The following is a 14,045-nucleotide window of genomic DNA, read 5'->3' on the forward strand; positions in this document are numbered from 1 at the left end:
TCCAAGTTGGGTCTTAAAAAAAAGGTTATTGGGACCGAACAGTGGAAATTTCTGTCCAAAGTTTGCCGGTAGTGCCTGCCCCAATGATCACCATGATCACAATCGATTATTTTAAATATCCTGTTCATTGGTGAACAAAAATATATTAGCTTACTGAAATGATAAGACCCTTCAATAAACTACAGATCAAGATAAAACAAAATACAATTAGAACAAATTCGGTTAGATTAACATTCCTATATTTCGAGTTATGCAATCTGCAAACATGATCATTCGCACTGTATACGAGCTCGGAACTGTAATTCAAAGCATGCCATTACTTTGTTAACTTCATCTTTTCAGATATAAGGAGATCGGTATTATGGAGGTTGAGGCAAAGACTTCAACCGGAGAGGTTGAGAAGTTTATTCTGAATAATACTTCTGATACAGAACCCCAAAAGACATCATTCGGATGGATGTGGTTTAGACCAAAGTGTATTCAGGTTTGCCAATTGTCTGTTTGTCTCTACTCGTCAAAATGTGTTTTTTTTTTGCACGTTCAGTAGTGAACTTCTTATAAGATTTCTCTTTGGCAAGATACATTATAAGTTTATTTGTGCTTTCGTTGTATGTTATTTTTATGTATGTGTATTCCACAATCGTATTCTGCAACTGGAATAACCCCTTTCAAGCTCCTTGTAGCTTTTTGATTTTCCCCATATTTCTCTTCAAATTCGTATACCTGTTCACTATCTTACTGATTCAATTATTATGTTTTTATTGTTTGAATGTATATATTTTTATTGTTCTTTTCGTAAGAAATAAAATCAATCAGTCAATCAATCAATCAATCAATCAATTAGACATTGTGTTCACGGTATATACGGTGGGTGAACGAATGCAACGAGGCCATGGGCACGTCCAAACTAGATTGACGTGATCTGAGATATCAACTCTTCTTCCCGAGGATGTGGATTTGCGCTCAGACTGATCGTATACATATACGCATCTTGATCATGATTGCAAAAAAAATTATTAGACTTGATTCAACTATCTTGGCCCCGTTGCATAAAAGTTACTTTTATGGTAACTTTGCCATGCATCCAATTGTAACTTGCATGGATTTCTTGATTCTGATCGGCTGTTGATCAGCGAAGTTACCAATGGATGGCAAAGTTACCATAATAGTAACTTTTCTGCAACAGGGCCCCAGTTCTAAATACATGAAATACCCCAAAACGTGTGCTCGCGGCTCGCTTTTATTTATTTAGGCTTATCTTATTTTGCTTGTATGAATAAGATTAAAATAGGACCACCCCCTCAAAAGACCCCCAAAAATAAAAAAATAAAAATCAGCATTTAGCGGCCCGGCGGGGAAAATGGAAGAAAAAAAAATATGATGTACTTTCGAATCAGTCTACTTGCCGAAACGTCCCTACTTTTTAACACTCAAACATATAGCATATGGTTTTGACCTTTCCTAGTATAAGAGTCAGTCTTAACTTTCTAGTTCCAGCCTTCATTGCATCACAGATATTGTATGTCTTTCATTGGTGCTCTACTGTTACCTTTGATAATGTATTTATGTCACCCCTTCTTTGATCGTTTTCATGACGAGGTTTATAGTTTGTTTGACGATGAATTCAATCGAATGTGATTGATAATATTTGATAGGCTGCATTGCTCAACTTTTTATCAATATTACTGTTACGCAGAATGTTTAACTGGATAGATGATGAAATTAATTTACCAAAATGTTTTTTATCACCATTTCAAGGGATAGCTTACAATGGCATACATCACGTTCCAGTCATGGAGAAATCGTGCATATTGTAGATAATTTCATTCATTTCGATCAAATGGATTTATTGTCCTATAATTACCGAATCAAAGTGATTTTTATTGACCATTATCACTCATTATTAAAAGGAAATACCGAAAAGAAGATTCAATGGAGAACATGTTGAATAGCATGCAATCATTCATAACCAAATCCGAAAGCTCCTTTATTTTCCTTTCTATGATCGCATTTTTTTTCACTTTCTATTATATTCAGGTGATCAATAACCCGCTAGGGTACTGTTTTATGCTATGTCTCTTGACTATATGTCAAAGTATGACTTCATTTGGGTTGGTCTATGTCAATCTTACCACCCTTGAGAAACGCTTTGCCTTCAACAGTGTGCAAAGCAGTTGGATATCGAGTTCGTATGACTTCTGCAATCTCGTCGCCGCTGTTTTTGTAACTTACTTTGGCGAGAAGGGACATCGACCACTCTGGGTAGGGATTAGTTCCGTTCTCTTTTCCATAGGTAAGTGTATCTATCACCAATTGTCCGTTTTCCAATTTTCCTTACACTGAATGTGGAAGAAAATCAAGTGTAGGAAAACATCCGGTCATTGAGCTCACAAGGTTTTCTTTTCAAATACAACCGCTTTAGTTTGTTGAGGGGTACATCGATCTATCAGTGCCATAAACAGCTACCATTATCGCCGAAATCAAGCAAATGGCTAGAGAAAATTTGCGGCATGATTCTGCCGACTTGTTAAAAAAATATCACCTAAAACACAAAGATTACAGACAAATTATTATACTTTCATATTAAATTCATATGATTTATTTTTACCAACAGGATCCATCATATTTTCAATGCCTCATTTTATATCTCCAAACTACGTCTATCATGAGACCATGTCTGATTTGTGTGGTTTGTCAAATCAGACAAACTTGTGCGACGGTGAAGCCATACATGAATCTGATGATGAACGATTCCATTTATACGCACCCTTCTTTGTCATAGGTCAGGTAGGCATATAAGGATTCTTTTAAATATAAATAAAGATACATGTACACATGGGCGGAAATCCCAGTGGGGACGTGTCCCCCCTATTAAAAATAGTAGGGGGGACGCAATATCAAATGTCCCCCCTATTTTTTTTTTTGTCTTTTATGAGCTTAAGAAATACATCATTCAAAATCGAAATAAAACATGTATTTTGGGATGATAACCTTTTCTTTTTTTCTTTTTTTTTTGCTTGTCAAAATTTCCAGCCCCTCGTCCTGCATGTACATAAAGCAGTATTGTTATGTCATATTATATATTCTTCGCCCATCTTTACATCTGGTGATCATATTAGCCCAACAGGGCATGGATACTGTCAGTTGAAGGAGTATAATGTGCCTCATAGTCTTACATGACCATGCAGAGGATCCAAAATATGTGGATTAATTTGAAGGAAGAAAGAAATCCTGAAAAACTGAGAGCAAAGTGAAGTTAGACTAAGAGTTATACTCCGTATCTTTCTAGGATATAATGTATCTATCTGTCAGTCGTACCAATTGATATCGTCGTAATTTCTCTCTCCGTTTTATGATGGCAAAACTATATAGAACAAACTTAATTCATATATTGTCATCGCATTATTTTAGTTTCTTCATGGTATAGGATCGGCATGCCTGTATACACTTGGTGTAGCATACATCGACGAAAATGTCCCAACAAGACATTTTGGAGCATACATGGGTAGGTAGATATAACCATCATGACTAAAGAATGTTGAAGGAAAATGTATCAAAGTCAATTGAATATTTTAGTGTGGTGTTTGGGGTGGATTGAGGAGTGCAGTGATATAGTTTTTGTATCGTGCACTTGCCTAAAGGAGGGAGCCTTGGGGCTGTGCCCCGAATTTTCCAGAACAAGAAAAAAGAGAGAAAACGGGGAGAGGAAAAAATATGAAATATGGAGAACACGCCATGGCTTGGAATCGAATCCACGTCCCTCAGATTGAAAGACGAGAGTCATGCACTCGACCACATCGCCCTTACTTATGCTCTTTTAAACCAACATGATCAATGAATCATAATTTCTTTGTTACTACGAAAACGCCCCCCCCCCCTCCGTCTCTCACCCTCTCTCTCGCTCTCTCTCTCTCTCTCTTGCAGGCGTTTACCAAGGTATCTGTGTGATCGGTCCTTCACTTGGTTATGCACTAGGTGGTGTGTTTCTCAGCATCTACGGTGATTTGAATGTTGATACCGATACGTAAGTTTTACTTTATCTTACCATTGAATCATCTTTGTAAGTTTAAAAAAGTGATATAAAAATTAGGTGATAGAGGTCAGTTTAGATCACCGTTAATCACGTCCTCATTTTCATGTTCAATAGAAATTCAGAATTATTTTTATACGGGCTTGTTGAAAAATTGTTTTAATTTAATGTTAAAGTAAATGGGAATGATGTTCACATTCAAAATACTGCATGGCATGGCTCCCATTCATCTCAGTGTTACAGACTTCGAAGTTCTCATGACACCATGCTCTTGAGTCGCCCACCTTTAAAAAAGATTACACTAGGCGTAAACTGATCATGCCTTTGTTAGTGCTACAGCCAAACTCTGGAATAATATCCCTTGCTTAATAAGAAACGCATTATCTGTTACCTTGTTCAAAACTTAACTAAAACCTATCTTTTCAATAAATACGCAACTTTTTTAATATATTTTTTTCGAAACGATTTGCTTTCCTTTCCCTTATTTATAACTTTATAACTCTATAATCCGTACTTTTGTTACTTATCCTGTTAACTATTTCACCATGTTAAGTATTGTAATGCGAAGTTGAGTAAAAATTGCGGAATATAAATGATTAAATGTACAATTTATACAGTGCGTATCAAAAAAAAGTTTCCTCTTAGAAAAACTCCTGTAAAATTATACATTTGTAATATCCTGAAGATTTTTCCACATTTTAACATTGGTACAGATCCATTTAAAATAGAAATATATTGAAAATCATAAAAATGAAGAATTATATATCAAATTAAAGGGGAAAATAAGAAGAACACGATGGTGTACATCATTTATCATGGAGACCGATGAAACTCACTTAATTGATAGTTTAAAGTTCTCTCTCTGAATGCTTCAAACACGCTCAATTACGTCCGCGAAATTGGGGTTTTTTGATGACGTGTATAAGTGTACGAGAGACGTGATTGGCTCTCCCACGTCAAGCTCCACTTGCATGCAAAACCTGTTGCGAGGGTACGTTTTCCTCACACTGTCACTGAATACTTCGATCACGAAATGAAAGAAAACCCAGAAGTTTATCTAGATTTTGGATTTTCAAATTGATGATTTTGAAGATGAAGAGAATGATGATGAAGTTTCTAGCTCTAGTGACGTGGATGGAGGTAAATTAGGGGAATTACGTCTATGATGATGAGTCGGACAATTCAACTTGCATGCCGATTCGCTACCAACTTACGCAGCAGCTGCTAGTGCTAGCTGCACATAGGCCTACCGCGGGCCAAAATAAATCCATGAAAATTCCAGCCTGACCAGCCATACAGAGTCTCTTCCCTCTGTCAACATGGTCACGGCTCTAAAGAAGGAAAATAATGATATCACTGTACTTACAAACAAGTGAATATATCCGAATCTGAAGGCAAATCAACTCAACGAATAGCAGCAGACGATATTCACCGACGATAAACTTCACGTGGCTGGGATAAATGTCACTCGTTCTGTTAGATATAATTTCTAACTCATTATTTTGACAAAATTACGAAACTCGGGGAATTATTTTTCTATATAAAAATATAGTAATACCTCGTACTATTTTTAAATTACGATAAAACCTCTTTTGAAGCAAAAAGTTGAGGTAAATTAAAATTAGATATAAAAGATCATCCCCAACATGTGTAGCTCGTATGTGATTGTAAACAAACCATCCAAAATGCCGATTGAGAACTGTGCAACACGTGCATCTACTCTCTCAGCCAAGGCGAGCAGGCAATGTGTGTTTGTGAATGTTTGTTTACAATCACATACGAGCTACGCATGTTGGGGATGATCTTTTACATCTAATTCTAATTCTGCTATTCGTTGAGTTGATTTACCTTCAGATTCGGATATATTCACTTGTTTGTAAGTACAGTTATATCATTATTTTCCTTCTTTAGAGCCTTGACAGAGGGAACAGACTCTGTATGGATGGTCAGGCTGGAATTTTCATGGATTTATTTTGGCCCGCGGTAGGCCTACGTGCAGCTAGCACTAGCACTAGCACTAGCAGCTGCATGAGTTGGTAGCGAATCGGCATGCAAGTTGAATTGTCCGACTCATTATCATAGACGTAATTCCCCTAATTTACCTCCATCCACGTCACTAGAGCTAGAAACTTCATCATCATTCCCTTCATCTTCAAAATCATCAATTTGAAAATCCAAAATCTAGATAAACTTCTGGGTTTTCTTTCATTTCGTGATCGAAGTATTCAGTGACAGTGTGGAGAAAACGTACCCTCGCAACAGGTTTTGCATGCAAGTGGAGCTTGACGTGGGAGAGCCAATCACGTCTCTCGTACACTCATACACGTCATCAAATTCGAGTCGATTCAGAGACCGATGGGAGGCGTATTTCGGAGAGGCATTTTAGCGCTTTTTAATTGGCGATTTCCACCTTATGTATTACTTTCGTTATTTTTGAATGACCAAATAATAATCCCCACATCATGACCTTTCCACTGATATATAATAAGGCCATATTCATAATCGATATAACTGTCGAAAAATATTTCCGCTTGAGTGAGCACCACTTACTTTTGTAAAGTTAGTGAAAATGATTTGCGCAGAACTTTAAAATGGTTATGCGAATAAAAGTAGACACTCATCATGAAGAACACATGGAATTTAGCTAGTTAAATTGATTTGAAGATATATTTTACGTTCTTTAACTTGTTTCCTTGCTCAAAACATTTTGAAGTGTGCATTGTGCCCCATCCCACTCTCCCACACATCGAGGCCATCAAGACGATATTTGCTTTACACTGAGCTGTAATTTACATGAAATGGCTAAGGCTTGATTTTCATTTGTTAATCATTGTCAAGCTTTGGGAAAGTGTGGAGAAACAAGTATTAAATGAAAAATGAAACGTAAACCCATTTGAAATGATAAAAACTTAGTGAAAAAATACTGGAGATGTCTGATATAAACTTTTGTTCAGATTCAGTTATGTCCTCAGATCCAGCTGGCACAAAAAGGGTAAAGGTTGTGCTTACTAAGTGTTTGAATTTCAATTTGGGTGGCAAAATTGTTGCAAAATGCTTGAATATATCCGTTTTTATTTCAATCGACTAAACGTGCAAGGGAAATGTATGAGAAATGTTTCGCAAGGTAAGTTTGATTTCGCCCTTTTCCCTTGACACAGCGTGAAAACGAGTATTTCTGCGCAAACAGATTTATGTGAGCTTTACAAAAATGGACAGTGCTCACTCAAGTGTAACATTCTGTCAAAACTTTTACTTTCATTGGATAGATGAGACCCAAACCCAACATTTATATGTGAAAAAATTACCCACATGTTGTATATTTTTTAATTCCCAGGTCTTTTTCAAAGTGTAAACTTTTTTTTGATACGCACTGCATTATTATTGTGTACGGTTTATTATTTCTTAATGTGACTTTGTAAACAAATATGCCCGATCTTAGCTTTATATACCATAACATTCCCATTCTCCTTGACTTTCATCTTCAATGACTTCATTTGTTTGTTTCTTAGACTCACAATAGATAAGACAAACCCTCTATGGGTAGGTGCTTGGTGGATTGGCTTCATAATGAATGGAGTTCTTCTCTTCATCTTCTCGATTATCTACATGGGATTCCCAAAATCTCTTCCAGGTAACCGTTAGAGTATCCACAGTGACGTAACCAATTTAACATATCCCCAAAATGATTATAACAATATTATTTCAAATAACTTGAGCCATACCCCCATAAAAGTCGTATAGAATCCTTAATAACACCTTCCCGGAATTGTACATGTACATTGATTTTATATTATGTTCAAAATAGCCAACACTGTAATTGGTTTTTAGGAGGAAGTGTGATCATGAGAGATCGTCAGTTCGAGACCCAAAAGGATTGTGAATTCACAGGGAAAGATGGCGCAGTTAACCAAACCAAGGATTTACCACGAGCTGTGTGGAATCTTGTCACCAATCTTCCCTTTATGTTCATGAGTATGACCGTTGTCTTCCAGTTCTTCCTCTTGGCTACTCTTGCTGTCTTTGGACCGAAGTATATTGAGTCACAACTTAGCATGAGTCCAAATGAGGCTGCGTATTCTATGGGTAAGAAGCAACTTTGTTGTTGTTCTTCGAAGGGTTAAATTAGGATTAATAAAACACGATTTTTTTCAGATCATCGTTTATAATAATCTTTATTTGATAATAAAATAGAGAAGGTACAATTTACCCGGGTCCTTTACCAGTGATAATGGGACAAACTCCCCTTTACTTGCAATAGGCAGGGTTTTGTTCTTCAATATGTTCAATGCAGTACCTACTATACGAATAGCATCGGATGTCGAAAGCTTGGTTTTGAGGGTTTAGCAATCGCCTTTGCAAGAATTCTATTAAATGTCATTTTAGTGTTATGCTAAAAGAAATTCCAGCGTCACGACATTACATTCATATTTGTTTTTGGCATCTTTGGGGGTTTATATTTAGAAATCATAACTTATTCTCTAGAAATTTGTATTAATTCCGAAAACTTGCAAACATGTGTTAACAATTTGAATTCAAATAAGATTCCATTGCTCATTGGTCTACATGCACGAAGTTCGCCATTTCTGGCATTTCCTTTTTTGGGGGATTGGTCAATTCTTTAAAGCTTTATTATGAAATGAAGCAAATCTCCCTAAATCAGTGCGTAGCCAGCGTAGGTCCTATACTTTGGTCACATGATAACTCTACACCAGATTTAGCAAAAACCAAATGTGACCACGAATGTTGCGTCATGGACATTACCACTTATGGTTTCCGGTGTATATACAAAAGCTTTTATATTATGACATTCTAATCCAAGTTTCGTTCCTTTTTACATGTCTACTTCTATGAATTTAAATATTTTAAAGAAGAAAATGTTACTGCGTTTATTACAAAAGAAACTTAAGCACGTATACGTACTTCAAATGCATATAAGAAAATAAACACTTACAGTTAAGAGCTTTTGTGATACTAAATTTGTGACCTTAGCATATATTTTCTGAGCTATCAAGATTTTGCGATTTTGAGCGAAGGCGTATTTTTGTAAAGGATTAAGTAGACTCAAAACGTAGAAGCGATATAGGCCTATACCCCAAACACGAGCATAACTGTGATTCGATCTCTCTATCTCTCACTCAAAATGTTTGTTTTATCCAGGTATATTGTCTGTGTCAGGTGGTCTCAGTGGTGCTCTCATTGGTGGATTACTTGTTAATCGCCTTGACCTAAAGTTTTCTGGTCTAATGAAACTATGTGCCGTATGTGCATTTCTGTCGATGTCGACATGTTGCGTGTTTACCGCTGTTTGTCCGACAATCGATTTTGCAGGAGTAACAGTCTCATATGAAAATAAGTAAGTACATTGATGTTAATAGGTGTATCCAACGGTTTATTTCCAATTCGTATAATGCTAATCCGTCCAATTGCCAACTCGTCTACTACCATTTGGTCTATCATCAGTTCGTCTACTCACCACATGGTCTACTTTCATTTAGTCTAATGCCATTCCGTCTAATAACCAGTTGGTCCAATAGCCATTTAGTCCAATACCATTTGGTCTAATTAAACTAAAGTATTAATTGTGGAAAATGAATGAAAAGAAAATGGATATTAGACCAACTGGTTATTGAACGAAATGGTGATTAGACAAAGTGATGATTGGACAAAATGGTTATTGGACCAAATGGTTGTTAGATGAAATGTTGATGGACGGAACGGAATTAGACTAAATGAAGGTAGACCATGAGGCGAGTGGACGTGTTGGCAGTGGACGAATTGGCAATTTACCTATCCAACATGCGGATATGTTGATCTATCGCAAAAGAATATAATGTCTGGTCTTTTCTCTTCTTTTGCATCGGCAAGATCATTTACGGCATTACAAACAATAAATTCGGTGAACCAGTTTTATTATTTTCAGCAGTTATTTGTTAAGATCAATTTAACAAAGAGGAGTAGTCTAGAATAGTCTACCCATCAATGGCGTACAGCAGGGGGGTTTTGGGGCGACTACCCCCCCCCCAAAAAAAAAAAAAAAAAAATCACGACCAAGAAAAAAAAAAGAGAAAAGGAGAGAGAAGGATGAAAAAAGGATATTTTTTTAAACATTGTCAAAATTTATCGCAAAAATTTAAATTTGTAATAAAAATGATGAAATTTGTGCTCGCTCGCATCTTTTTATCAATTTTTGCCCGATCCGCCATATCCAACCCCCTCAAATTTTGGGCGCATTACGCCAATGTAACGACCGGTAGGCCTAGATAAACAACTGAGAAGAATCTCTAGTAGACCTATCTTGCACCATCGTAATCTATATTTTTTCATCCGTGTTCAGATATGATAAGAGCAATCATTGATCCTGCTATGACGTGATGTTTTTAAATTTGTTTGTTCGGTTTTTTTTTCTTCTTTTTTTAAGAATATGAACAAGTTCCAATGTTCATGTATCTTGTCTTTATTGTTTTTAGGAGTTTATCTTACGAGGGCACTCCGATCTTAAGTGCACCATGCAATTCTCACTGCGTCTGTTCGAACAGCTATGATCCTGTATGTGGGAGCGATGGAATTATGTATTTCTCTGCTTGCCATGCTGGTTGTGAAGTCGATACTCAAATGAACTCTGATTGGGTATGAAAAATATTAATAGTATTAATGCCTCAGTCACATTAGCAAACACGACTTCAAAACCGACCGATGGTCTTGTCTTTTTTTTCTCTAGTCATCATGAATCATTAAAAAAAATATGCATTTTGTCGTGGCTCTGGGAAGCAGGGGTGCTGCGTATGTTAGATGCCATATGCAGTATCCTCCTGGAAATCAGGTTGTATGCTAAAATATAGACATTTTACCAAAATCATCCTCATTTTGTAAGGTAAACCTTTTGAAAAGAAAACCTTTATTTTCTTGTTTTTTATTTTTTGTTGCTCATTTTTTTCTTTACCAGCACCCCCTCTTCAGAAATCGTTCCCAGGCCCCTGCATAACACAAAAGGGCAGCTGCTCTTATATGACGTCAAACATGAAAAAAAGAAACTTGAAATTCTAATAACTTTTTAAATATGGTGGATTTTCCTCAATCTTTCACCAATATTTTAAGTTATATTTTTTGGTATTTTTACAACAAACCTTTCTTCCGGGTGAACTTTCTCTTTAACAATCGATATTTATTGCGACAAGTATGATAGTTCTTCATCTAGTTAACATTATCATCTGTCCATAATCATGAAAAAACGTATTTTGCTTTGAAAGAGTTTCATAGATTGCCGCTGTATAGAGGACACAAGTACTTCGTCTGGACGGGGAACTGCCACCCCAGGGGTTTGTGACACATCGTGTCCTTACACTGAACTCTACTATGCCGCGATCTTTTTCATTCTACTCTTCGGTGCCGTGACAGCTGTATCGACCTGGACTGCTAGCATAAGGTAGGTATAACGGGAGGGGGCAAAATTGTTAACTGACGTACATACATGCTGAAACTGTTAAGTCAGTTGGATCATGTAGGTTTACAGCCTCACCGTTAAACCTCTGTCACTTTTCTAGCTCTCTCTATGATATCTAATGAAGATATGAGGTTACTTGGTAAGTCTTTGTTAACTACCCGCTAGGAAACCACGATAAAAAGATGTATGACCTTTGGCATGTGGTGTAAAGCGTTGAGAAGTACCCACACCCCCCCCCCCCCACAGATTCACATTTTAACGATGTTGGTAATTGTCTGTAATGTTATTACTTTTTTCTAGAATCGTTTCACACAATCAAAGAGCCTTTGCACTGGGAATCCAAACTCTGATGTACGGATTATTAGGTAGGTATTCACGCAATGTCAATCAAATGTCATGTTTCGTAACATTTGTGGGCATATAGCAGAGAATTCGAATTAATATTGAAATTAAAGAGTAAAAAGTTTGGGATGAAATGCAATTAAAATTACCACTAATTGTATCTGCTGAATTCATTATATAAATAAAAAAATTGGGTGTGATGTACCCTCACCGTTCCGGGACTTGATTTTGTTTTCCTTGACAAATTACATAGACGCACAAAAATGAGTATAGTAGCTTCTATTTTTAGATAGATGAGAACAAGTCTCTTACTATAGGCCTATACTTGATAATTGGACGAACAAAATTTCGTTTTCTTTATTTTTTGAAAATGGAAGTAAAGTTACTAACCCCCACCCTTGTTCATTATCTGTTAAGGTTGTGTACCTGGCCCTATCGTCTTTGGTGCTTTGTTGGATGAGTCGTGTCTCCTTTGGGAAACCAGCTGCGAAGGTACGGGGAATTGCTGGCTGTATGAGAATCGAGACTCTGCTCTTTGGTTTCTTGTTCTCAGTGTGAGCTGTCAGTTTTTAGCCCTGGTATTCTTTCTCCTTGCTCTGATTTCATACCGCCCACCTGACAAACAAGATCCTAACGAACATAAGGATTTCAGTAGTGATGCAACTAAAGTAGATTTGTTAATTGGCCAACTCTAATGCCAACGCTTGATCTCCTTTTGGAGAACTATATTCTTTGGATTCGATTTTGTGATGCCAATATTCTACAAAAAGACTGGAACGGTACTAATTTTTTTATGACAACAAACTGCTAGTGAATGGGGGAAGGGCAAGCGCTCTAGTCGCACCTTTTCAAAGTTTTGACACCGGGGGTTTATGTTGTTGTTCATCGAGATATATGTCTTAGGCTGCGTTTATGCGACCTCAAGCCAGAATCATGATTTGAATCATGATTTGAATCATGATTCAAAACACAAACATGAATCACAGTATCACAGAATCAGCGTTTAGATGACCTTCATTCCAATGCTGTTTCTCCTCAGATTCGGGCCAATCCAGTGCGCATCACTAGTGCGCAGTTTGACAGAGGAAGTTTTTCGCACGTGTTTCGGCTCTCGAAAAATCTTTTGCTTCCAAAATTCAGTCTATACATCATTTTGTTTACTTCTATCATATAGGGTCCATATGCTTCTATTAATCTTGTTAGTTTATCCAAAATGGTGTTCGGAAGTGAATTTCAGCGTAGATCCAATTTAATATTGATAATGTATACTCAACAACAACTGAGATCATTGTCTGTCCAGTTAATTCATTTACTAGAACTTGAAGTTGAAGACATGACCAAAAAATAAACAGTAGTGGACGATGCGATGACCAACACAGAACTTGAACATGACAAGAAATGCATGCATAGTACATAATCATCTACATACAATGAGCATATATAGAGCGCATTGAGCTTGGCATTATAGTCAAACCGAAAGTAGCCCGACACAGTGAGGTCATATAGAATCATGATTCAAATCACGATATCGTTTATTCGAACATTTTCGTACGTGATTCTGCAGAAACGTCTTTCCAAACGCCCCTTTTTTCGTGTTTCATGTTTGTGATTCTAATCATGATTATATTCAATTTCGACTAAACGCAATCGTGATTCTGCAGAATCATGATTTGAATCATGATTCAGATCATGATTCTAGGGTAAAAAAGTGGCGGATAAACGCACCCTTAAAGCCACACCGCCTTTCTCCCCTTTTATCTATTTCCTAAGTTTGTTCTCCACTGTCTTACATTGCACCACATTGGATTTAGGGCATTTGCCTCATTGGCCCCTTACTACTCTACTACTACCTTTAAGTTGACAATTAGATTGTAATTGCATCCACACTAAAACAAGATTTTTCTTTCAACAATTAGTTTATATCAAATTAGGATATACCCACATCTCAGATGGTAAATTACAGTTCCAAATGCGAGTGCCCACCTCCCGGCTTACTTCTAAGAACTGTCGTTCAATGATGAGGTAACGGCAATAAAGTTAGCTATAGCTAACTTTATTGCCGTTACCTCATCATTGAACGACAGTTCTTAGAAGTAAGCCGGGAGGTGGGCACTCGCATTTGGAACTGTAATTTACCATCTGAGATGTGGGTCTTCGAGAACTTACGCCTGACTATGGGGCTTAGGAACGGGAGAGAACAGGTTGATCAATGGACAAATAGGTGAAAGTTAT

The 14,045-nt window shown here is 36.9% G+C and overlaps 2 protein-coding genes across 2 annotated transcripts in view; one reads left to right on the forward strand and one right to left on the reverse strand.

Annotated features, from left to right (window-relative positions):
- Nucleotides 1-14,045, reverse strand: part of LOC135153222 (uncharacterized) — a 1,173,865-nt gene that overhangs the window by 693,936 nt on the left and 465,884 nt on the right. The gene's annotated exons all lie outside the window — the stretch shown is intronic.
- Nucleotides 283-13,750, forward strand: LOC129254872 (solute carrier organic anion transporter family member 4A1-like). Its single transcript, XM_054893414.2, has 12 exons — nt 283-484; nt 2,038-2,293; nt 2,615-2,787; nt 3,412-3,505; nt 3,925-4,024; nt 7,540-7,661; nt 7,859-8,113; nt 9,188-9,383; nt 10,498-10,657; nt 11,278-11,453; nt 11,772-11,836; nt 12,231-13,750. Exons 1-12 carry the CDS (start codon nt 362-364, stop codon nt 12,506-12,508), a joined length of 1,998 nt encoding a protein of 665 aa, XP_054749389.2. The 5' UTR covers nt 283-361; the 3' UTR covers nt 12,509-13,750.

This window comes from Lytechinus pictus, chromosome 1 (genome assembly GCF_037042905.1).
Source record: "Lytechinus pictus isolate F3 Inbred chromosome 1, Lp3.0, whole genome shotgun sequence".
NCBI lineage: Eukaryota > Metazoa > Echinodermata > Echinoidea > Temnopleuroida > Toxopneustidae > Lytechinus > Lytechinus pictus.

Excerpts from the sequence above, each read along its gene's own strand:
- LOC129254872 (XM_054893414.2), top strand. The coding sequence starts at position 362 with ATGGAGGTTGAGGCAAAGACTTCAACCGGAGAGGTTGAGAAGTTTATT. Across the intron at positions 485-2,037 it reads TTAGACCAAAGTGTATTCAG|GTGATCAATAACCCGCTAGG; the intron begins GTTTGCCAATTG and ends TATTATATTCAG. Across the intron at positions 9,384-10,497 it reads ACAGTCTCATATGAAAATAA|GAGTTTATCTTACGAGGGCA; the intron begins GTAAGTACATTG and ends TATTGTTTTTAG.